The sequence below is a fragment of the Trichogramma pretiosum genome, unplaced genomic scaffold (genome assembly GCF_000599845.2).
Source record: "Trichogramma pretiosum strain Unisexual culture from Peru unplaced genomic scaffold, Tpre_2.0 scaffold60, whole genome shotgun sequence".
Lineage (NCBI taxonomy): Eukaryota > Metazoa > Arthropoda > Insecta > Hymenoptera > Trichogrammatidae > Trichogramma > Trichogramma pretiosum.
The window spans coordinates 116,778-143,364 of record NW_019640805.1 but is presented as its reverse complement, the minus strand read 5'-3'; the positions used below and the strand labels follow the sequence as shown (position 1 = coordinate 143,364).

Genomic DNA, 26,587 nt, shown 5'->3' with positions numbered 1-26,587 from the left:
GAATAAACGTGGGCGAGGCCTTGCTACACTACAGTCCAGAAGCAGAAGAGTACCTTTTTTCGGGGAGGGGGGCAAATCGGTGCCCAAGTGCGATAGGCACGACGCGGTGCAAGAATGTGCAACTTATGCCTCAAAAACATGAGCCACAGATGTACGCCATGAACTTGAACCAGTGCTACAAAAGTTGTCCAGCGTAAAACAAGTAGTTTTTTTTTAAACGGGTTCTTAAAATGGCTAGTAAAATCATTATTTTTGATTTAGAAACCAGCGGTTTTCGCAGAGACGATGATATTCTGCAGGTACATTGAAAAAAAAAAGAAAAATCAAAATTATCGGATTAGGACATTAGAATTAATTAAACGTGCTTGTAGATTTCAGCTCTGTATCCCCGTACGAATTGGATTTTTAATAATTACATTACTCCTTCAAAACCAGTTTCGCCACAGGCTTCACGAGTTAATGGATTAGAAGCTTTCGGAAATAATTTATTTCTACACGGGGATAGAGTTAACACTGTTTCTGCCTCAAGGGCTGTCAAGTCCTTCATATACTTTCTCGGAAGATTCAATGGTCCAGTAATTTTGTTGGCTCACAATTGTTTCAGGTAATTCTCTATAAATTCATAATTTTGTATATTCGGTATTCACTTTCATCAATGAGTTATTTTTAAAAGAACTGTGTAGCATAAGTTCAAATGTCGACGTTCGAGATAAACATATTATTTCACGAAGGAAAGCAAGTGCACATAATTTCTAAAAGTGCATAAATGTCTAAAAGTGCATAAAACTCGGCCTTCGGCAAGATGCCGGTTCGACGTTCAAATCTTGCTTAATCAGCATATCGCGCTGCTCAGAGTTTTATGTGTAGAATTTCACTCCTTTGTTACGTGTAGTAGCGATAAACTTCTCTCGACCGTCGATGTTTGATACGCTTTGTCACATGTAAGTCGCATATTCTGGCACCATGACTCACTGCGTTGCTCGCGCGCCAATTTCATTCCAGAGTACTAGATAGTGCGATTTAAATCGTGAAAAGGGGACATAAATGTGAAGCTAGCACAGTGCTATAAAATTGCGTATGACTCATGGGCGAGCACTCTTTAGTGCTATTTATGATCTTGGTAATTCATAATACTCTTTTTTTATTAGTTTTGATTGCCCGAGGCTAATCAGACTCGTATCAGAAGTTGGCATGCTCGACCGGTTCAAGGCAGTTGTACAAGGCTTTGCAGATTCTCTGCTAATATTCAAGGAAAAACTGCCGTGTATGGTCCAGGAGAGAAGGAGATTTTCAATCAAAGCCCTGGCCGCAATATTTTTAGATAATTTTGATTATGGTTCACTGCATAATGCCGTGAATGACGTGAAAACCTTAAGCGAACTGATTAATGCAATTGGCGTTGACAAGAACACTATTATAAGAAATAGTCGCAACATTTCGAATATTTTAAAAGAGATGAAAAGAAGGGAGATTATAAAAGATAATCGATGTTCTTTAAGCGAGTATGAGGGAACAACGTCCAATTATATTTTGATGAAAATGGCCAAAAATGGCATTAACAAAGAAATATTGCTCGATACTTTCGATGAAGAAGGTGAAGATGGGATAATGAGGCTTTTCACGGAATATGTGAACGGGAAACCTCGAGTAACCAATAGTCGAAGACTTGTGCATAGATTTTTAAACTATCATTTTTAAGAAAAAAAATTAATTGTTAAAATTAAAAAGATCTCATTTCATTTTAAAAAATATATTATTTTCATTTCAAAAAGATTCTTTCAGTTGATAAAAACATTATTGATTTTTTCGAATAATTATCTTGAATTTTGAGTATAATAAATAAATAACCAATTTTTTTCATAAATAGTTTGTATTTTCATTATTACCTTGTAAAAATAATTCTCTAATTTTTTGCTTAAAGACCTACTTGATTTTTAAATTTAGAACTTCTCGCTCTGTTGCAAATTGTTTCTGGGGTCTGGTCACTGCTGTAAAGTCAATTATATCCTTATATAACTTTCTTCTTTTATAAGCTTTTAAAATATCGAAAAATTCATAGTATTGTAACGTCCTACGGCATATAGTCTACACTCTGTCAACCAGATGTTTGCATGGGAGCGACCAAAGCGCCTGTACAGCAGTAAACCACCGAAATTTTTGAGCATATAAAATAATTTTTTTTCATGCATAATATTCAAAATGTGTCGATTACACATTTTGATCTGTACAAGATACAAACTACGTACAAGTAAAACAACGGTTAAGTTTATTTTTAGCAGTTTTATCGCTTTTCACACCTTTCACTCGGGGCCATGTGTTCAGACTTTTTATCATCCGACGCTATAAAAGCTATCCTGGAAATACTAGCACTCTTGGCCGGGCTTTGAACAAGCTAATATCTCTGTTCAGCTTAAGACTGAGTCATATCCTTATTCTTTATTACACTTCCAGCCTACCACAAGCAAATAGATTACCATACACGTTTAAGTAAAATCAAAAATTCTCAGGAAGTAGAGACTGTATTCGCTAGAACTCGGACCCCTTATGGTAAGCTATTCGCGAGAGGTAGGGTCGAACTTCCTCAAAGACCCAAGGTCCTTATGGTAAGTTTTTCCATGAGGGGTCCGCTTATACTTCACCCAAGAAAATTTCTATTATGAAGGTGATTTTTAAGAGAAGATAAAAATAGAAATTTTACACCTGTTTTCAGAGATTTTAACGGAATGTATTTTTAAACGGTTCTAAAATGTACTTTTCACTATAAGCTTTGGTATCCTCATATTAATCATTTAAATAAGTCTTTTTTCTGCATGATAAATAACGAGTATAATTTACAGTTATTTAAAGAACAAAATAAAAGATTGCGCGTAAAAATCTCTGTTAAAGTGATGACTTATTGCTTTCGTCACAGTATCAAGTTAAAACAGATTTTTGACAACAAAGCTTTTTTTTTATCGTATTTGCATATTTTATTGATGAATATGTCTTACCTCCTGAAATTTGTTCGTGTGAAAAATAGCAAAATGTAAAAGCTCAAAATATGAAAAGCTAAATAATTTTTTACAGTGTTCGTGCGTAAAGCAACGTCATAATTACCCTTGTATTCAAGATTTTACATGCAGAGCTTTTTGTAAATAGCTTTGATATTTAAATATTGCTGGGCACATCAACATGATTTTATTATTCACATTAACCCATTAATTAGATTGAAAATTCATGAAATTAATATTTGATTTTACTTTGCGAATAGAATGAGAAACGTACAATACACAATAAATATTGATTATTTTTCCTTACTCAGAAAAAAGTGATTCAAGTATGTACTAACTCCTACTAATGCTTTGTAAATGGTTGAGTTTCTGTTTAGGTTATTTAACTGAAAAAAGTTACCGCGTTAAGCTTCAAGTTATATGGTACATACGTTTTTAGCTGATCTTTGAAAGCATTTATTTTTTATTCCAGAAAATTAGTAGTTTGGAGTTGCCAGTAAGTATGTATTAACTATATATTTGTCCTTCATAATTTTTCTCGCTTAATCTTAGAATTGATGATATCAATTTTAAAATGTAGGTTTGATTCAGTAGGTGAGTTTTTGTACTAAAGTTTTGTTACGTACTGTCATATTCGAAATCTGAGATGCGCCAAGCTCGGGCTTGGTCACGTGTTTCTGATATGACGATCCCATTAATTCTCAGAAGAAAATAATAAAACGCTTACGCGAGGCGAAAGGGCCATAAAACGTTGCGCAAGACATTAGCAATCAAAATTACGCGTCAAGAGTCACCGGTTAGTTTTGTAAATTCGCGTTTCTTTCCGACACTTTGTCAAAATAATTCAAGCTCACGGGAATTAGTGAAAAGGCCGGACATCTTTTGGAAAACCTTCTTGTCTTGTTATATTTCCGCGCCTGCGATCTCTCTAGCGTCTCATCGCTTGTCAATTCGCACCCACTTTCTTCTTGTCGTATTCGAGGCCGCTCTTGTTCTCTCAACAGTTTATCTTTCTCGATCGCGTGCCGACGCTGCGCGGCTTGCTTTTGATCTCGCTCGGCTAAAATTTGCCTTTGTAACGATTGATATACCAATCCGTTGTAATTCATATTTAAGATTTGAGATATCGAGAGTAGGCAGCTCACTATAAATATATTGTTTTAAAACAAATTACGTAATATTTTCAGTATCCTCAAGCCCTCTGTTACAATGCATCAATTTAATAATTTCAAAGTTAGCAACAAATAAACGAATTCCCATATACTATTTACAGCAAATGAAATAAATAAAGAGAAAAATGTGATATTAATTGAACACACAATACTTATGTGTGTGAAAGTGACACACGTAAAACACTTTCGTCAAATAGAAATTAATAACCAGATCGGATGATGTTAATTTAGTGGAAAAGCAATAAAATTGGGCATCCGCTATTAATTGGCATTGTATATCGTCACGTTCTCACGGATGAGCAGATGTCAACGGGTCTTTTTTTCCAAATATATTGCACAAATTTTAAGTTATTAAAAGAAGACTGAAGAAGCTTGGGGGTAAGTAATATGCCTGTCATCTTATCCGGTGTGCGGAGCTCGTGTCACTTTGTACCGCGAGTTCAACGCGGAGTGCAATTCGTTATCGAGGTAGCCACTGCCGTTCAGTCAACCAGCAGCCATAGTTGAGCCAGTTGCAGAGTAAGCCACGAGTATTCGACTATTGAAGCTAGCTGAGCCAGTTGAGTCATCTACACCGAATCGTTCGGCAGGCCTTAAGCATCTTGCTTATAGTTAGTTCAGTAAGCTTAGGTGTATGTCAATCTTTGTATTCATATGTTTGAAATGCGAATAAATAGTAGTTGTGAGTACCCAGTATCATCGACTATCGACTCCTTTCTATTTATTTTTTCTCATTCTCTATTGTCAGGATAAAATCAACTTCTTAATTAATTAACGTGAGTCTTATCACGGCGTTATAGTTTAATGATTTTTCAAGTGAGTAGTTCAATGAGTAGTTTCTTAAAATGTTTACCTATAAACATTTTATTAAATTTATATTTATTTGTCTGTATGTTTTATTTATTTTAATGTTGATTCAAACTTTTTATTAATTTCAGATTTTAACATCGGTGTATCCTCTCAATCATATTGGAAATGTAAAATATAAATTCATATGGACGTGTGATTTACGCCTGATGACAGATTTATAGAAATACCGTGCACTGGCAAGATATAAAATTATAACAATTACCCAAGTAATTTTTAAAAATCAGTAAGCACTTTGATTCTATTGGAAATATCATCTCCTCATATTATACCCTTAAATTATACTACTGAATAACAATGATAAATAAAAGGCAGAGGCGTTTCGGTGCGAAATGCGAAAGCAAAGGATATGATATGAGAAAATGCTGCAGAGCAGACTGAAAAAGTGGCATCGCGCACGTCGTATTGCACTTTTGAATATCCCGCATGTCATATCTCGCAGACGCGGATCTCGTGTTAGTATATTGGTGTCTTACCACGTGAAAATCGGGTGTACCGGGATCATCGTGTGTATACAAACGCGTGTATACATATATCTGAAATGAAGGTGAAGTCAGGACGAGAAACGTGCCGCTGCTTTCAAAGTTTTTCAATTTTCCTCGACACACATACACACGCCGTGTGTGCGGCTGCAGAAAATATATAAAGCGAATGGTGAGAAAACCTGCTGGAAATTCATGGGCACGCGCGCGCGCATTCCAAATCCGACGAGCAAGCGTTGCAGGCGTATAGTACCCTCGCCTTACCTTTGTGTTTCGTCCGGCTGTATGCATATGTACCTTCATCGCTCGCAGCTACAACTCCTGACCGTACCTAGGCTAATTCCACAAGTATACTGATTAACTCGGCAAACTTTGCTGACGATTGAATCTGTCCTTGCCGAATAAACGATTGAACGATTGCTTATTTTTCACACGTGCTTGGTGATGGCTACCATACACAATTATTACTTTCATCTGGCCACCATTGGACGCGAATAATAAAAAAGTAGCTTTTGCATAAAATGAACTGTGCGCATTTCAAAAAATGTTACTGTTGAATATACAATATTATCAATCAGTTGTATAGCGACAAAGAGGGAGAGAGACTCTGGTTTTTCATTTTTCACTCGCAACTCCCAGGGCATATTTGCGCAAACTTTGTGCATTTTTGCTTCTTCGCGCCGAATGCGTATAGGATATGCATGTATGCGCAATGCGTATCGTTTAAGTCGCTAGATCTTATCGCTCTCGGTTTTATTTCTTTCTTTGTGTATATTTTTCTCCATACGTTTAATCTTTTCCATCTCCATGAACTGCACGAAAGTCAACAGCGAGTCTTTCTCCGCATGAGTTGTTGCGATGCAGAAAGTAGCTTTTTTGAAAATTCCCTTTCTATTTTAGTGCTACGCTATCACGATTCTCTTTTTCAGCCATTCTCCCCCGAGTTCAAGTTGAGAGTCTACTCCAATTCTCGTGACTATCTCTTCTCTCCCATATCCGACCTCGAGCGCTTTGTATTTTTTACTTATTTGCTTCCACTTCAAAGCCTTATTATTTTTACTTGTATTTCTTGACTTATGCTACTTATAGCTTACCTCGATTTCGGATTATTGTTAATAATACATATATGTACTATTGTACGCAAGGTAAAACTGTGGCACACTTACTTGCAGAAGATGTTGAGTTAAACTGAATTATATTTAATGGGTTAAAACTCTAAGACAGAAATTTACTCGATACCAAGATTTTTATAGTGTCACAAGGATGTTGTAAACTTTTTACATGGATTGCTATTCTCGCTGCGAAAATTGTCTCGCAAAGGCGCTCTACGATGATTTTTTTGTTATAAAAAAGGTAATCTTCATCATACTCTATGAAGAAAATGTTTGAAGCTATAGTAAAAATTGTTATATTCTATAAGAGAAAACCACCATAGTAGGACTCTTTAAAACTTTTCCCAGTGAACATAACAATTTTTACTATTGGCTCTCTCTCTTTCTCTCTCTCCGTGCAGAAACTTAACGGCTAGTTAATTTTTTCAATCATTCTCTAGAGCATTGACACCATATTGCTCTGTAGTTAGTCTCCAGGGCCAGCCTTTGAGAGCAATAAAAGTGAAAGTAGAATCCGGAACTTGTTGAAAAAGCCACTTATTGCTGCTGAAAACTTAAAAAATTAATCGTGTCAAATCTATTCAATATGATTTTGATAACACGCTACACACAATAAAGCCTTAGGCTCTGCAAAGTAAAGAAAAAATGGTCGAGTCAAAGTCACATTGAAATTGCCATAAGCTAGTGGTCGCGCAGGAAAGCTCAAGGGTTGCTTATCGACGGGCAGATAGTTTTAACGGGCGCAAGTTGAGAGTTACGTCGGAGGCATCTGGGAAAAAAGTCGCGGCGAAACTCGAGCAGTACAAGATGGACCGGGGGTAGCTCTCCTTGGCGAGCAGATAATCGAGTTTCGCGTGGGAGCACACGTACGCGTCGCATATTACGGCCAGGCCAGAGCCTCGACCCAAAGTTTCCCCGAGCGGATTTCGTATGGCGGCGGCGGCTTCGGCTCCATTTGCCCCGTAATCTGGCCAAGTCTGTGACTTGTGATCGGCACGTGCCACTCGCGGCAGGGGCCATAATGCACACCTCAGCCTATCCACCCTCTTGCCATATACCCACCTGCAGTCTGAGGGCCGACTTTTGCTGCAAGGCCAAGTGCATCGACTCAAAAAATAATTAATTTCATTTTTTATAATATCGATCAATTTTATGATTTTAACAATTTTTCTTTTATGTATAAACTAAGAATTTCATCAGATACATATGTAATGAGTTTTAAATCGTTAAAAGCTCGAAGAATAGGAATTTTCGCTTCTTTTCAAGGTCCTTAACTAATAATTTTTAACTTTATGCTTGCCGTACTATGCATTCCAGAACGCATTATCGTGTATGTTTAAAGGCGTTAATTGATTATTGTTACAATTTTTTCTGAGATCCAAACCAATTAAATTAAAACTTCACCTTTAATGATCTATCGATTATCTATTTTATAAACGCCCAAGCAGGAAATAAGCGTCACAAGTAGCGTACAGAATTGTACATCTCTTACGTTCAGATAAGAACAAAGTAGCATGAATGGGTTCACGTATTATCGAGCGTGACTCTGCTTGGTATAAGTATATGCACAAATATGTTCAATTGATAACATACGAAATGAAACGATTATGAGCACGTGCAAGAGTCCGCTTAAATGAATGACAGCAAAGGAAAAATATTGAAGGGCATAATCATACGTCAACCGACATTGAAAGTGAACAACAATAGTCTTAGCCACAACAATGTGCATCGACGAAAATAGCATTTATATCGGGCAATGTCAAAGATAGCGACATGCGCTTTCCTCTGTTTTTCTGTCAACAAGGGTGAAAAGATATTGACGCATAGAAATGAATTCTTCAAATCAACAAAAGTTGCAAGCATTAACGCATGTAAGAACAGTATATGCGGTGGTCAAAAATCAAGCTCAAGGCAGATCGGTTTCTACAGTTGAGTACGGCGGGGCTATGCCAGAAATCATAAGACTTACAACTATTGTCAAAGGCGAAGCTCTATCTGATCGCATTTGTAACTATCGAGTAAAAGGTATAAGTGTTCTCAAGTGCATTTAAGTGTCGTGGGTAGAAAAACTGAACTGAACATCAGCACTGATTGCTTCAGCAGCTACAATATCCTTAAAGCGTCGTGCCGCTCAGCTGGTAGAGTGTTGATAAGTTCATCAACGTATAACCGGCAACAGCAAGTGTCGCCCTCAACACAACGGTAGTGGCCCACACACGTTCAAGCAACTACGTCACAGAAGATCTTTTAATATAACGACAATTAGTAAGCTTATACCTTGTTGTAAATTATACTTACAACAACGATAATCAATAAATCAGAGAGTGTGCATTAAAAGAGTGAATGAAAATTATTTCAATTGTAAACCTCTCCCTTCTCACTACACTAAAGTTATGAGACAATGGTAAGTTGATTTTATTATAGAAGTAATTGGGATAAGAAAAGGGCTCATTACACGCCTTATATTTAAAATGAAGAAACATTAACTAGATCAAAAGATAATTGGAAATTGGGCATTTTAACGATTTTTACCTTGTTAAATATGTGCCGTCTGGAAAAAAGTCAAGAATAATAATATTTTTCGAATTTATCAAAAATCTAAGATTATTTTTTGTTTTACGAAAAACAATTTTTTATAAAAACTATTTGTTCATCAAAGTTTTCCCGACACTTTCAACAAATCCACCTTTGCCAAATATTCATAATCAGGGGGTCAAAATATATTAAAAAACTGGGTGCAGCCCCTTCACTCCATCAGTTACGAAAACCCTCTGGGTCCCGGACTAGAAGTCATGAAAAAGTATGTATAGTATAAATGCATTCTTCGGAGCTTTGAATTCTGATGCAGAGATGAGAAAAACTTTTTATCGCACGTCACATACTTTCGCAACAGCAACATTACCTATAACAAATTTAAATAAACTTATCCAAGAAAGTTCAGGGGCTCATCGGAATTCCTTACAGTATTGATTTTTTTTCTTGCCTACGTGCTGAATTCGCGATTAATTTTTAGTTGTCTTTTTTTCGAACGATGCACACATGCCAACGAGCATAAACAACCATAGGAGGTTTACACAAAAATAATTAAAAACAATTCTCACTACATGCATAGAATTTTTAAGCATATGAAGTTTAGGAAAATTAAAAAGTCTGTGAGTAAACACATTTTAATTGTATTTTTTGTAGTAATAAGAGAAATATTAAAGTAAAGATTATTTCTCTTACGAAATAAAGTCTTTATGATTAAAAAAAATAATGATAATCATTTTTTTCTTAAATTTATTCATTGAATTTATTTATTGAAAGTTATCAATGAAATTATGTTTTGGCGACACTTTACGGGACCTTATCGAACTCCAAATAAATAATAAACAAGTTACAACAATTCGGTACAATATTAATTTTTTTCACAGACCTACGTGATTGAAATAATATAGAGTATGCATGTTAAAATTTTTTACCCGTATTTTATAGATGGCTTCGTAAGTAAGGTTGTGACTTTTTTGAATCCACGGTAGGGGCATAAATCTTCGATTCATAGTTTACGTTTTAAACATATTCAGAGCGAAATTTATAGTACTATTCACGCCGCAGCTCATATTCGTGCAGTAATATACTTTATGGCGCTATAAGATAGAAACGAGTTACGAGATTTCTTGAACGATTTTTAAAATCACGGAGTTCGGAGTTTTTAGTTCGCTTCGTATCGAACAGCATTTTCTTTTTTTTTTCAGTATTTACGTGGCCGAGGTAATTTTCCATTGCTTGTAATCGAATTATAGCTCAAATGCAGCTTAACGAGGCAGAATGATCAAATTATTGGATTGCTTTTTGGACTCAATGAAAATGTTTCTCCAGCTTTAAAATTGTGAAATGAAAAGGGTGAAACTTTATATTCAATCGGTCAAAAAATATGCTGCGAAAACGACAAAATTTCGAATGGCTCAAGTGGTTAAACAATATTAAATTTATTAATATAATGATTAAATTGATCAATTTTCAAAAGTGAAAAAACAGAATTCAATTAAATAAAATTTTACTTTTTTCAAAAATTGTCGAAAAGTGATAACAATTAACAACCATTATCGAACTTGAATTACCTAAAAATTATTATCATAATTTTCTGGCAAAATTAATAATTAATTTTAATTTATGTAAAAATTTCAAATTTAGTAAAGACAGTTCCCATTCTCTATAACAACAAATAATCTTATAATAGAGGCGCTGTGGTCGTATTTTTGAAGTTTACGTGACTGTTTCTTCTCTCTTGCGTAGTTCACATAATATAAGTCTAACTAATCTGTCTGCAAGAAACCTAAGAAGGACACAGTACTATTTTTACTGCAGTTGTTTTGGCAAAAAATTTTAGATGAACCTAAGCTGGGTATGTAAGATACGACGTTTTTTTTTCTTACACATACACGCGAGTAATACCCTCTTAGATCTCAGTATGTAAACTCACACACGCAGACTTGCTAATATTTGAAGATTGTGCGCAGACTCAGCGGCTCTTGTACAAGTTACTGTTACTGCTTCCGTACTGTCAAGTTTACTGTGGGACGTGTCTAGTCTGCTTAGCTTTTTATTTACAAATGTGGCGGTCATTTCAAAAAAACTTGAATTTATTTCCAACAATAGGTGATTACTCATAATTATAGCATTTATAAACTTAGTTTTTCTCTCACTGCGTTTATGAACTTTTCTAGGAGAAAAGTTTTTAATTATGGTAATATTATAAATTTTAAATTTCCAAATCTCAAAAGAAAGTGGTAATGGTTGTCATAAATAATACGAATAATTGAAAAATTAGATATCATTGTCAAGGTATAGCGTAAAAATATTTTTCATTTTATTTCAACGGAGATTGTTGATTTTGGACGTAAAAAGTTCAGATCACAGCTGTATTTTATGTTTGTTGTTCACTTTGCACATTATCAAGTTTTGCAGCTATTTGCAAATCACAATCCTTTTTATAAATGTGTAGATTTAAATGAAAGTGTAAAAAATTACATCAGTTGACATTAAATGATTTATTTTGTTAATAAAATTTTTCGTATCAACATTAATCTCGAATATAAGTTTAAAAATATCTTTAATAATAACGAAAAAAAACAATATTAATGAAATCGAAAAACCGATTGGAAACTCATTTAAAATTCAAACCAATGGCAACTTTACGTCCGGTTTCGAGAAAATTTATTGGAAATGATACAATTTAAATGGTTTTTTGGGCTCGTTACGCAGGGGGATTGCATCCGTAATGAATGAAATAATCTTCAGCATTGCTATGAGAAGTGATGTGCGGTACACTTCAGTTACACCAACAAAAACTTGTAATTAAGCACAATAAATACCACCAAGTACAGTTCATGTTTCATCTAGCTATGCCAGCGCGGGGGAATATTCCGTAATCACTCGTTAGCCCTTGTATGGCTCTGCAGCGGAAGTTGCAGCTGTATAATCACACGAGTTGCTATTAACTCTTGTAGTTCGCGAATACATTGCCGTAGAAATGCTATCAAGAAGTTACCTGTGAAAATTTTAGCTGATGCGCTCATATTGTCTTTTTTAATCTGCTCCAATTGTTTCTAATTGACTCAATAATTATAGCATTTATGTAATTGTTGTTATTTTTTTCAAATTGTTTCCACTATTGAAATAATTTAATGATCCCTATAGCTACATTTAATTTTTTTTTGTAATCCAACAACTTACGTCAATCCCAAGCGCTAATTTGTAATTTTAAGCGAACAATTGTGTAACAGACAACGAACACAAATTGCCTTTAAAATAATTACCGATAATTGAATTAATCTACTTAGTCTTGAATGTAGAGCTGGTAAAAGACACCAGAGGTTCGGTAATTTTAATATTTAAATTGCTGAAAGTAACAAGTAAAATATGGTGGTTAAAAATATAAATAAGAATCTTTATACATCTCAACGATAATTCAAAAGGTTAGAATATAAAAAATAATTTTCAAGTCAATCGAGGAATTGGATTTTTTTGAGTGAATAAAATGTATTCATCCCGTTCGATACAGTGCCGAGTTCATAAAGTTTTAGATAGTAAGTATAGGGCACACTAAAAAATGTAAAAAGAAGCGGTATATTGAGAGAACGCACTTGAATTTCAATGACTTTGCCTGCAATCGCAATGCTATTCAATATCGATCGATTGCGTACGTACGGAGGCTGCCCTGTGTTGCCTATATAAATTAGGTTTAATCTTTTGCCAGGCCGCTGCTGGTAGTTTGTCAGCTCTTTTAAAGTTGCATGCCGCGCGCTGCGTTCCCGGCGTACACGTACCATACGTTTTGACTCGTGACAAACCCTTTTTCTCTGATGGTTTTGTTTGGCTATTTCAATTTTTCTTCGGCCGCTCGACTTCTTCCCCCTTATTTTGCCTTTTGCCGCCAGCAATTTTTTTTCATTTTCAATGAAACGTTACATGTGTGAATATATCGTTCTCAAGCCCATAAATACGATATACGGCGTTTAAACAACACCCCGCACGCAACAATCAAATGAAGTACCGATGAATATTTTATTCGAGCTTGGACAAATTTTTTTCCTTTTTTCTGATTTTTCTCGAGCGGTGCAATTTCAGCTGGCGCTTTGTAGTATTAACTCCGTTATACGTAGTAAAATGGATATTTCTCATTTGGATTATTGGATTTCATCTTCCGATACTCTATGATAGCTATACGGATTATTCATTCCAAAATTATAAATTCAGAACATTGCCAAAAACTGCAGCATTTCATTTTTCAACCTAATTATCATTTTCATCCAAGCTTATGGATTTAAAATAAATGTTGACTTTAAACAACATAACCAGGAATAAATTACTTTTTGTTTGAAACGAAACGACGCACAGTTTCAGGATTTTAAATTTAAAATGAAAAAAGTACTTATCATTTCTTATTCTATTTTAATATTAGTTTCGTTGTCTTCTCTAAAAGAAGAAGTTTTTAACATATGATGTATGAAAAAATATAATAATAAATCAATAACAGGTTGAAATAAAACATTAATTTATAATTTAATTAAAAATGGATGAACGTTTACCAATAACACCACATAAATACAATTTTTTTTTTAAACAATTATCACAACTCATTTCAATTCAATCGCAATTTTCAATTTAAAAAATAGGTTATTATTGAAAAAAAACTTGGAAACGAGTATTATGTTTATAACGTATTATAATATGCGTTGTATTCCTTTGAATATGAACCATACCTTACTTAAGCTTGGAATGGCTTGAGAACGAATATTATTTACTTGACCAAACTTGGTATCAAATTCATGAAGAGATATCATCTGATTGAGTTCGTAGAGAGACTAGACCATATTAGTACACGTGTTTCTCATGCATAATTGTATTCACAGGAAGTTTAGCGATAGTCATCTTTGTTTGTAGTTTGGCAGTATTTTCAGATTATTTCCATTTATAATGCAAAGGCTTTTCAACGGTGTAAAGGACATATTTCAGGATACTATTGAAAATAAATGTAAACGTTGCTCTTGTAATCATTAAAATCGTCAAATAGGAATCCTATCATTGAAGAAACAACAAAGTAAGAATATTATAATATGATTCTTGAGGCTTTTTATTAATAGTCTGACTAATGGCTGACGTAATACGAGAAGTAGTGATGACGGTATAATTTAAAAATCTATGAGTTATCCATAAAAATTAGCGGACTACTCTGTTAGACGTAACGGATTATAAACTTTGCACATAACTTGCGCGGGGCAAGTTTACATTTAAATGTGCCAAATGCCATGAAGTATAAGACACATGGTATAAAAATAATAAAGTACCTTGTTTATGGAGAGTTACACGACCCCCAGGAGAGATTTATTCCCACTCGTCTCGTTTTATTATAAAGGCCCCTTGTAGCTGTGGAATCGTCCTTTGGTACCGTATGCATTGCCTTGTTTCAGCTTTAAGGACATTTTAGTGAACGCAAAAATCATATTTTCAAGTATAATGAGAGACACGCGTACAGAGTGCACGACCACTGTAAAAGAGTACGTGGAAATGTCAAGTGGTGACGCCAAGAATTCGGGCGCACTCGATATTTACTCTTCTTAATCAATAGAAGAAAACGGAGTTGCAGAAAAAGTAGTTAATTTTTGTAAGAAAAAGCACATCCTCGCTTAGTTTTTACTGAAAATAGACTAGTTATGAAGAAAGCCAAGTACGAATACGAGGATTGCAGCCGATATCGAAACAGCATGTAGGTCAAAGTAACTCATGAAAATGGCACCTCGAAGTTGGCAGCATCGAGTCGTTACGTACAAATAGCCTCTGTTGCTGGAGCTCGAGAAGAAGCCGCTAACTCTCCTTCTTTTTTCTTCTTCTCGCTGTTGGGCTCGGGCCGGGCATATAATGAAAGAGCGGCTAGGTATAGCTGGAAAAAAAGTTGAAAGTACGCGGATGCGTGCACGCGTCCTGTAGGTATGCAGTGGCTGCGGGCGAAATTACGCCCTTGGCAGCCCCCAACGGTCCGCGAGCGTATTCTGCTCGTGCCTTTGCTAGTTCGCTCCGCAGCCCGGCAAGATTACGCCGTTTTTCTCACTCCTGAAGTAGTCGCGCGATCCAGAGCTTATACTCTCTTCTTCGCCGATGTCTCCTCCAGCTGCAGCTCTTCTTTTTCCGACCCGACACCGGCCAGCTCGTTTTTCCCCCGCCGGCATCCGTACTGCTTGCTATGAGGACACGGGCAAAGTCTCTCTATTAACATGTAGTCGAGACAGTATGAATTGTAAGCAAAACTACACTCGGCAATAAAATTATCGCAACAAAAAAATTCATCGAAATTTCGTCGATTTTCAAATGCTTCTATCTTGGGCTAGATTTATCGTATCAACACGCTTTTTTTTTAATTTCTTGGAAATTTTGTCCTCTTTAAATCCATATAAATTAGGATGAGATTCGAGTTAATGTTGAGTTACCAGTAGTATTTGAGCGCGACACTAAAAATTGCTGAAAAAAAAGACTGTTTGAACGTGTACCAGTACCACAGTAATTTTTCTATCGAAATTTAACATACACCATCGCAAAGTGCTCTTTTCAACGAGTAATTTAAAAAAAAAGGACCTCTCTACGATTTTTTTAACGCCCTGTAGGTCGTTTTGAAAATACCATTTAAAGTACGTGAAATCCCCCGTTTAGCTGAAATCAAGACAATTTTCTGGGCTTTTTGCGTACACAAACCATACCTTCAAATCGACCTACAGGCCGTTAAAAAAATCGTAGAGAGGTCCTTTTTTTTTTAAATTACTCGTTAAAAAGAGCACTTTGCGATGGTGTATGTTAGATTTTGATAGAAAAATTACTGTGTTACTGGTACACGTTCAAACAGTCTTTTTTTTTCAGCAATTTTTAGGGTCGCGCTCAAATACTACTGGTAACTCAACATTAACTCGAATCTCATCTTAATTTATATGGATTTAAAGAGGACAAAATTTCCAAGAAATTAAAAAAAAAGCTTGTTGATACGATAAATCTAGCCCAAGATAGAAGCATTTGAAAATCGACGAAATTTCGATGAATTTTTTTGTTGCGATAATTTTGTTGCCGAGTGTTTTTGCCTTTAACAGTCATAAATATATTATAAAATCTTAAATTCTTTAACATTACAGAATAAAATTTTAATACTTTTGAAAACAAGAAATGAAAATGTAATTTGTCTGTTTAGAGAATCTGTTTTATCTATATTTCTGGATTTCTCACTTCTTCACGCGTATTTTGTACATGGTGGCTTTAGTAGCGGTATTCGTATAGCTGGAAGCTTATACGAGCGCTTACATATGGCCGGTTCTATGTTAAATCGAATGGCAAAAAAATTTCTGATGGCATGACACATTCATTTAATTATGCCCTGATAGAAATGTTCAACATTAACATAGGCCTAATAACTAAAAATCGGCAATTTTAAATATTTTTAATTATCTTACCATACATAATCTTATTTTTGACGATTTTTTTGTTACCAGCACGTAGCAAACATTAAGTGAATTGAAAATGACTATTTAATTATTTTCAAAAATGTAGCCAACTAGTCAATCGCATTACATACGACCATACCATTTCCTCCACTAGATGGCGAGTAATTTATGTGTAAATCTGAATTTACAGCAATATCAGCTGCGGTGTCCGAGCGGTTAAGGAGATGGACTTGAAATCCATTGGGTTTTACCCGCACAGGTTCGAATCCTGTCCGCAGCGAATTTTTTAAAATATTTTGGCAATATATATTATATAATTAATATAATTAAATGTCGATAAAAACTTTTCAGAAATAAAACTGCTAATGTGAAAGTACAAAATTATGTAGCACAGGGCACGGTTTTGCTACCAGTTTACCATTCAGATTCACTTATGCGTAAAAGTCATTAAATTCAAATCAAAAAATTTGATTTTGGCGTTTTACACTTCAAATGTAGAAAAAGAGAAATAATGATCGAAGAAGCATTTAAATCGTTATTTTCATCAAAGATATATTTTAGTTTAAAAATAAATATACTGAAAGACTCATTACAAATATTTATGAAGTATCAGTTGATATTCTGAGAAAGTTCTGTGAATTTTTCGGTTATGCTGATATTTTTTTCGGTAATAACAAGCTCATTAAGTGCTCAGACCTGTTTGGAGTATTTTTTTTTCTTTTTGAGAGTTTGGATAATTTTCAGCATAAAAGCTCTTCAACACTTTTCCTGAAAGTTCCTCTTCACCGAGCAGAGATTTTTTTAAATATTCGCATTAAACATGAAATTATGAAAAACACTAACTTTGGGTCTGTGGTAAAAGGTGATGAACAGTCTCGAAAATTCTAATAACATTTGGGACGTTTTTGACTTGAAAAACAACAAGTAATTTATGTAAACTCAAAAAATTTGTTCGACCATTCGATTTTTCGAAGAATCAGCCGTATATATACTTGCAGAAGGGTGGGATGGCAAAAGGTTACGCAAGAGCAAAGCATTATATGTATACGTTGGTATATATATGTATTATATGCATGAAACATGAAGCAGTGCGCGAAGAAAAGAGTCGACAAACGGATCCGCAATAAAGCGAGAAAAATGTTGCGGAGCAAAGAGCACCTAAAGAAGCTAAAGAAGCCGACGGACTGATGACAAGGCTAAATGGGAGCCACCGGTTATATGTATATACGATTACACAAGCCAAAGTTGCAATGAATAAATCCTAGCGCCAGGGCGCGCACGACGACTTAGGCGCTCACGGCTCAAACGACCTATGACAAAGCAGTCAAGCTTTATGTAGCTTGAAAAAAAAAAGAGTCTAGCTATATAATTACTGTGTACGCGTAAAAAAGATTTTCACGCTGTAAATGAAGCAGGCTCGGCCATTGCCTCCCACCGGCTTTGACGCGAGCTTTCAGCTATATGTACCGCCGTAGCACGAGCTGTTTAATATACTTATTCAGCAAATACGAATTCAAATTATGACCCTTTTACTTTTTCTAAAAGTAGCTGCGTGCCTCTAAAAAAATAATATTAATGCCGCGCCGTGCTCTTGTGCTCTCGTGGCACCGTGTGATAATAAAGCGTGCGATTCATAGGCTGACATAAAGACTGCTGCGACGGATAAGGACCTTCGTCAATAAAACATTCGATTTTCCCCCCGGTTTTAATCAGGAGTATTCATTTTATACAAAAACAAAGGAAAGCTCCATCTGCATCAAAGCACATTGTCTCAGTCGAGAAGAATTTGAATTTTATTTTTCACGTCATTGATTGAACTCTCATCTTTGCGTTCCTTTATTCAATTTGTACCGAACTTATGATTTATGCAACATATTTCCCAATAGAATTGTAGATGGCCTAAGAAAAGTGAATACACCAAGGACTTAAAAGACGTCTGTACAAAAAACCAACGACGTTTTTACAAGTTATGAAGCCTTCATTGCCAATATTCATTTATAAATAAAAATGATCTGCGCTTGACACAAAAGAAAGAGTTTGTGTAATTTTAAAGGTTTCAAAGTGATACCAAAGTCAGGGCAAAGTGAACAATTTCTAAGCTTTTGGTTCATTTTTATTTTATTTTTAACGTAGGGAATTGAAATTATGTAAATGATTCGCTTTTGACGAACAGAGTACCGAGATTTTCAAGCTCAAAAGTCGTGGTCACTATCACTAAAAAGTTTCGCTACGTTTTTATTATACGAATTAGGTATACATTTTTAGCTTTGAGAGTGTATTATTCGAGTTATTCAAAGACGTAATCCTCAAAGTGTGTTAGGAATCATGTTTTTCCGTTTAGAGGGAAACGCTATCGGTTGCTTGTAAGGAAATTTTTTTTAATACCTTTGCACATATCCTTCACTCAAAATCTTTGACTCTGCCGATAAAAAGCGACTCACTCAAAATCCTTCTCAATTTCCATTACAATAGCCTAAGCGAAAAATAGTATTTTATATTTTAAATCTTGTAAATTCACTATTTTAGTATAAGGTAATGTAATTATGCATGATCAGTGCAAAAAACTATTGCAACCCTCAAATAAAAAATGTATAAAATCAGTAAAATATTCGAAAGCAGTGTTTATAATTGCCTACAAACTATTATTTTTTTTTTAATAGAATTTAAAAATGCTTAAAATATCTGACTTGTATTCTTTCAGTGATCCAAACTCCATTGACAGTTATGCAACGACTCGATTTTAAAAGTACAAGTAAATTATTATCAAAGCCATACAAGTTCACTCCTAAATTACAATTCTGGTAAGTTTAAATTTAAACATTTTCGTTCGCAGTATCAGTTGAAACGATTACTAAGCCTAGTAAATGAGGTGCCCTTCATCAATTGGATGACGGCTTAGCTCGAAAAATTAAAATCCCTCCGTTTTTTCATTTTATCAAACTGTAAAATTACACGCTTCTGTGAACAGTTTTTATTGGAGTTTGATAACAGCTACATCCGCATTGGCTTGGTATACGAAAAATACAGTCGTGCGCGAATGTGCAGATCCATGATGAATAATTGTTACGGATCGATATAGCTTACTCGAATGATGTACCTTCCATTTCGGCACTCTGTATACGGGCATTGTGCGAACTTCATTTTTCCTCTTGGTTTGGTTATACATTCGTTCACCCATTATTTGGTTCACTATCGAATCAAAAGTGGATTTATGGAGGCTTGTTCCTGTGGGGTCTATCTCGCGCGTTATTTACACTTCTGCCACCCATTGCTTGTTAATGCACATTATAGATGGCATAAGTGAAAATTTCATTACAAACTTTTGCGAGATAAGTGATGAATTTTTCATAAATAAGTTGCACTGATTGGGATACTTTACATATGCTCCCTTATCAAGGCTTAATAATCGTTCGACCAAAGAAATGAGTTACGAGATGAAATTAATATATTAATCATAATTTTAATACATTAATTATCAGCGATTTCATTACAAAGCGATATTAGAAGTTCATTTATCTTATTTAAATAATAAAATATTTTATCAGCTTTACGAGTTCTAACTTTAAGGTATGTTTAAACACATGTTAGGAAATCAAGTAAATGTATGTTGTGAGCAGTTTCTCATTAGAATTGGTAATTCTTGTATATTTACTAAACTACATTTTGTTCCCAAAATAGGACAGCTTCAAAACTTGTTGTAGCACAATAATTGTCATTATGAATTAATACGTCACGTTACTAAATTGCAAATCTCGGCACTGAATTTATTAGGCTGAGCACGTGTCCTGACTGTTTTTCGGGATTTTTAAGCATTCCGCTGTAGTACGATAACAATTAATAACAATAATTCCAATGTTAATGGGCAGTGTAAGTCAGTGTTACTGATTAATTTTCATAAAGAGATTTTTACTACGAATATATTTTTGATATATTTTTCGCGTGAAAATAAAAATACTTTTATTTCTACACGTTATATCTGTTAAAAAAAAATTGAAAAAATATTAAATGAGCTTTTGATGCACTTAGCACTCAGTTTGCACTTTCGATGTTCTTCACGTGGGCGATACATTTTTTTCGTCAGCTATTCAAAAGATTTTAAAGGATTATAAAATATTTGCTGATAAATTTAAATTTATTCTTGTTTATATGGCCAATACTCTTTTGATACCTAAAATGGACTTGAAACAGAAATGCATTTTTTTATCTCATTCTCGATAGTGATTATAAAGTTATAATATAATTTTTAATCAGAGCCCCGTTTCAAATCTATTTTTTTAAAAGAATTTATTTAAAAAGTATGGAAATGTATTGAAGGTTTTTCGAATCGGAATGCATTACAAATCATTGACAAACTCCGAATGATAGAGGACGTGAGTATCAATTTAAAGAGCCTTTCAGCATATATACATACGTATAGTTACAATGGAGAATGAATCACGAACCGTAAGCGTTATAGTGTCAGCAATAATGTCAGGTGAAAAAAGGTATCGAGCGTAAATCGTTTTTCCTACTTTGCGCATTTTACATTATTCATGTTCGAAATAGTAGCGAAATAAGTATGAAATACTTTTATTGATTTGACAGTATCGTTTAGCATTGATTTTATTTTGGTTCGACTTGGTCGAAAGTTGCACATTTTACAATACATTTGCTGAGAACCGGGCAAAAATGTAAACCTGAAACCAAAGTTTCGTAAATGAAACTAATTTATTTTCCTCAAATATTAATTTTTACGTAGAAAAAATATATCAAGACTCTGCTATTAATTAAGCAGTAGGTGGACTGAGTACGAATTTTAGTATGATTATAATTTAAAGCGACGAAAAAGATAATAATTCAAAAACTCATATGATTGTAAGCAATTTCAACATTTTTAATACCAAAGCGTATCTTGTATAAGGGATGATAAATGCATAAAAAGTCGCCAACTTCGGGGTTACAACCGTACAAAACTTATTCCGAGATTTTACAATCAGTAACTTTTTTTTTCCTTTTTTCATGGCGAGCACGAATGCTCGTCCTGATAGCCGGAGTTATGAAAGCTAGCGCGCCCAAGCCGACGATTGCTGTTATTTCGTGCTATGCGCGATAGCTTCTGCGGAAGCAACAATTATCCAGCTAGCCTTTTAGGTCTCTGCGTCAGAGTAGATTTGTTCTGGCCTGATGCGCCTCGCCTCGCTCGCGTGGCAAAACTAACCCGTTTACATGCGTTACACAGGCCCTAGAATGACCTACCAATACACGTAGAGAATTCAATTTAATCAGTCACACGCGCATTCAAATATTTCAAAATCGATCGCAAAGTGCGTTACAATTTCATCTCTTCATTTTTTTTTTACTTTTCATACACCATGATTCTTTTATTTTGAATTTTATTTATTTCATTGTTCGATCGTATTGGAAAATGAAAGGTACGTTTGATTTTTCCTTCATATTTACCTGAAAGTCTCATTAAAATTCGTACGTGCACGAGCAACAAGAATTATTTAAAAACATTAATCAAAGTAAGTTGCATTGGCACGGTTTTATATTCCGGCGTTGCTTTCATATTTACCACTTATTTTTTTACTCACGTTGCAATAACTTCGACAAGTATAGCCTTTGAAAAAAAAAAATGTTTGTTCAAAGCTTATTAAATTCAAGCAAGTAGTTCGCGTTCTCATTTTGATTTCTTATTCGTTACGTGTAGTGATTTGGTACGTCTATAAATTATGTTTCTCGTTGTAGTTTATCTAACTCGTTTATTTTTTTCTTTGTGTGACTACTATATATTTACGAGATTTTTATCCTCGTCACAAGGGTTTCCCAGATCAAGTAGTAATAAAAAAGAAACACAAGAAAAAGAAAAGGCAAGTATAAGGACGAGTAAGAGCAGAAGAAGCTCGTCAAACATTGCATCGTTAAGGATCGAGAAGGAGCATCGAGAAAGAAAAGAAGAGGAGTTGCTGGGTTGGGGTGTGGGGAGCAAAAGTAGCAGCTCTGTTGCTTCTCTCTTTCTGTTTCCAAGTAGGTGTAGTAGTAGTGCGAGGTAAATGAAAAGTTTGGCCGCAGTTGAGAAATGAAGACCCATGGTCAAGAGCGAAGATGCGCGAGGCAAGACTAGCAAAGGCAAACTTTACCACCATCTCGCAGCTTCGGCTCTTCGATGTATATACGAGCCAACTCTCATTATGCATTACGCGCCTCGCCTCGGCTGGATTATGAGCGATGCCTCTTTACACACCCCGGCCTCATACAGCCTCTGTTGCACCTATACTTTCTAAAGCTCTGTATATGCGCGTTGCACTGAATTACGCTTCTACATACTACCTACCTACACCCGCAGCAGCCTACTGATTTATCGACGAAATTTAGGTCAATTTCATAAGCTTACTACATATTTTTCCAAGTAAATCAGTGTCTGTAGATTAGTTGTTTTCCATCGTTTTGAGACAATAATATTCAAAAAATGAAACAGCATTATATATAAGAAAAATTGTTTTAAAAACTTTCAATTAAAATGTCAAGACTTAACTGAAGTGTAGCAGCAATTATATTTCGAAATTGTTTACTTGTAAACTTTGGTAAATGACTAAAATTCACTTACTTTAAATCTAGCCCATAAAGACGAAATTCTGGAGATCGTTTTGGGTCAAAATTTAATTTGACATTTTTGTTATAAAATTGATAAAAATGGCTATATATTCTTACTTTGTATTGATACCATTATTTAGTGACATTAATTCACGCTGACAAGTATATTTTTCTGCATTGGATTATGCGATTGACGAAAAAAAGCATGGTTGGCTTGTTTTTACTTTCAATAAATTGTTCCAATCAATATTATTTATTTTCTGGATTATTTAATGATAGATTCCCTAATAATGAATTTGAAACAAGTTAATCCAGCATGGCGTAAAATGTATTTTAAAGATATAACGAACGTATAGTTTAGGGTCATATCTATAATGTGTTCCATGAGCTTAAAATATCTAAATAGACGCGAGATTAATTCAAGTTTGGTACAAAGCACTTTAAAAGTTACTTCAACGGGGGAGTTCATAAAATAGCTGGTCTTGTAAACAGTCATGTTACTGGTAGCTGCCACGTGGCATTCGAAATTTCGTAAAAAGGGTAAAGCACTTATGAGAGAAGACTTTTCATTCACTCGAGCTCTCATTGAATAAGCTACGCGCTCGGGGCTCTTGTAAATAATGAAATCGATTTCGCTCGCGATGTACACGCAATTTAGCCGAAATTTAATCATCAAAGTAATAGTTTTCAGAAAATATGTGGGCAAACACGGCGAGACGCTTGAGCCAGTGCACTCGAGGAAAACAAGACAAATATTTTGATATGATCGAGAGATACACAAAACTCAGCCGCGAACACTTGACACCCGAGCTGCAATTACATTTGCTAACGCCCGACTGTCCGCTTTATACCGCACGAGCGGACCAAGTCGAGAGTCACTTTGCCGAACCATTTTGGGCTATATACTGGCCGGGTGGTCAGGCCATGGCTCGTTACCTCCTCGACGAAGGGACACAATTATTTGCCAAGATCAGGGCTAAGAACGCTGCGGCCAACTCCGGCGCGCTCAAAGTTTTGGACGTCGGCTCGGGCTGCGGAGCGGCTGCCATCGCAGCAAAATTCGCAGGCGCTAACGACGTCATTGCCAATGACATCGACCAAGGTACATTTGTTATTAGTCGTTCTATAATATTTCATATTTTTTAAATAAAATGATCATCAATTCGAATCTATAAAATGCCTGGCTTATAGAATGTCAACAGCAATTCTCTTTCAAATCATAATCGATATTAATGAAAGAATTGACGTTCATTAGCGTTGACCTTTTGATTGCTGCTATTCCATTATTTTCTTTCATTATCGGTGTAGCTAGAATGATAATAACGCTAATAGAAAAATTATCCTGAAAGATGAAATAATTCTGCTTGGCGAAGCGAATTGAATAAAGACTCGGATTGAAGAAGTTTTAATCGATTAATAATTAAATTCGATGCAATTTTTCATAAGCATTCTACACGGAGGATTATGATTCCATTTCCAATGTTATGGAAGACGAGATTCATAATCTTTTGATGGAGATTCATTTTATGCTTTTCAATCTCATGTAAACTTTTAAGCTTATTGTGTACATTTTTTGCTTTCTGTTGTCATAATATTAAGTGATTAATTCAAGAATTTTTTTCCCTGTCATTTTATGTTTATAAATAAAATTAATTGTAATAATGATGTATAACGATGGATCATCTTGCCTTTGTAGTGGCCTGTGCTGCAGCGCTGCTGAATGCGCGAGTCAATGGAGTGGAAATTAAAACTTGTCCAACAGATTTATTTAGCCAAGGAAGAGCATTGGCGGAACGCTTTGATGTATTGCTCATCGGTGACTTATTGTACGACGAGGCAATTGCAGATCTTCTACTGCCATGGCTCGAGGCAAACCAAAGGAAACACGGCTCGGAGATTTACATCGCTGATCCGGGACGCCACGGCATGAAAGAAAAATTACGCCGACGATTACAATTGTGTCGCAAGTATCCTTTGCCTGAAAATGTTCGTCGAGAAAATCATGGTTTTACCGAAGCAGCTGTTTGGAAATTTAACCAGGCGCCGAAAGGGATTTGAAATGTAATTCACTTATTATTGAAACATCTGAACATGAAACAATTTGTTTTACAAACTTATTTAAACAGAAATCATGTGTGCGGGAAGCATTTACTTATCATATAAATTGTAATGAAATACATTTTTATCGAAATTCTCAAGTCCTTATCAATTTGATACATCTCTGATTTTCATCCGATTAATGTTACATATTTTTTGTAGATTTTTAGATTATTTTGTACTGTAACACTTTTATATACCTCCATAGTTGTTAATAAAAACTATTTTAAATATCACAACATTAAGTTTAGAAGGAAACCGTGTCTTGTCACTGACCTGTTTGGTGAGTTGGGCTTCAAGACTGACGTTGTTGCGCTCGACGAAATCGACGCCTCTGGGGTGGCTGACATTCGTTAATTTGATGCGACACTCGAATCTCGTGCGATCTGGAACACAATGGGAGTCACAACAAATAGACAACACGCGTAGGTGGAGGTCGATTGGGGGGACAGCTCGTGAAAAAGTGCGGACAACTGTATATGCGGCGCAGTGCAGCCGAGGCCAGTGGAGCTGGGACCGATTCGAGAAAACAAAAGCCCCGAAGCTGCACTTGGTTTTTGATGGCCGAGCCTCGACTGCAAATCACCCTGACTATGCCGAGTGCATCTCGACTTTTTTGCCTTATGTATACCAACTCCACTGCCACAGCTGCCGCCGCCTCCGCCGCCACCGACGCTACCAGTGCAAATTCAGACGTATCGCTGGACGATCGACTCGATCAATATTTAAGCTCACCTGTGTCGACGTGGCTCGGCTCTTTGCACTGGCACGGCTGCTGCTGAGCAGGAATTTCTGAGATTAACCTTTGATGTCTTTGGTTTGTGGTTTCCAATTTTTTCCCAAGTAAAAGCTATGACTTCAGAAACATCGGTTGTAAAGTAATTATAGAAATGAATATAATCGATATTGCCCTTTAAAAAAATAAAATAAGATTTGAATTATAGTTCTCAAGTGAAATTCCTTTACCAAAGATCTAATTTAATGAGTTGAATATGTATTTAAAACAATCTTGAAGCAAATCTATTTGCCCGTCGTATTGAAGTAACTTTTTATCATAATTCAGAGTAATATTTGTATAATTTATCAATCTATTTTTTATCTCGTAAAAAGTTATTTTGATTGATTATTTTTAGTCGAATTGAATTACAGTTAGATTGTTTGTCTTGAACTATTTATTCATCATTTTTAAAGATTATGATTACTTTAAGGTTTCTATGACAATTTTTATCAATGATCTCATTTAACGTCTTTCCGATATTTTTAGAGCCATTTTTTACTCTAAAACAATGATGCAATATACTTTAAGGCTTATTATGGAAAATTTAATACTAT

General features: G+C 35.1%; 2 protein-coding genes and 1 non-coding gene across 4 annotated transcripts; all 3 read left to right on the top strand.

The window, feature by feature from the left end:
- The first annotated feature begins 161 nt into the window (after window positions 1-161).
- On the top strand, window positions 162-1,713 carry LOC106653277 (maternal protein exuperantia-like). The gene is made up of 3 exons (XM_014372678.2): window positions 162-299; window positions 372-604; window positions 1,149-1,713. The coding sequence occupies exons 1-3, from the start codon at window positions 231-233 to the stop codon at window positions 1,696-1,698; spliced, it is 852 nt and encodes a 283-aa protein (XP_014228164.1). The 5' UTR covers window positions 162-230; the 3' UTR covers window positions 1,699-1,713.
- Window positions 1,714-8,567: 6,854 nt separating this feature from the next.
- Window positions 8,568-25,507, top strand: LOC106653470 (electron transfer flavoprotein beta subunit lysine methyltransferase-like). 2 transcript variants are annotated; one of them, XM_014372924.2, is made up of 4 exons: window positions 8,568-9,027; window positions 19,287-19,386; window positions 23,843-24,260; window positions 24,855-25,507. In XM_014372924.2, exons 3-4 carry the CDS (start codon window positions 23,855-23,857, stop codon window positions 25,214-25,216), a joined length of 768 nt encoding a protein of 255 aa, XP_014228410.1. In that variant the 5' UTR covers window positions 8,568-9,027; window positions 19,287-19,386; window positions 23,843-23,854; the 3' UTR covers window positions 25,217-25,507. The 2 variants fall into 2 exon arrangements, with proteins under 2 accessions (XP_014228410.1, XP_014228409.1); XM_014372923.2 differs by lacking the exon at window positions 8,568-9,027 and adding an exon at window positions 10,886-11,007.
- On the top strand, window positions 16,784-16,865 carry Trnas-uga. Its single transcript has one exon. It is a non-coding gene; the product is annotated as a tRNA-Ser (tRNA).
- Window positions 25,508-26,587: the final 1,080 nt, after the last annotated feature.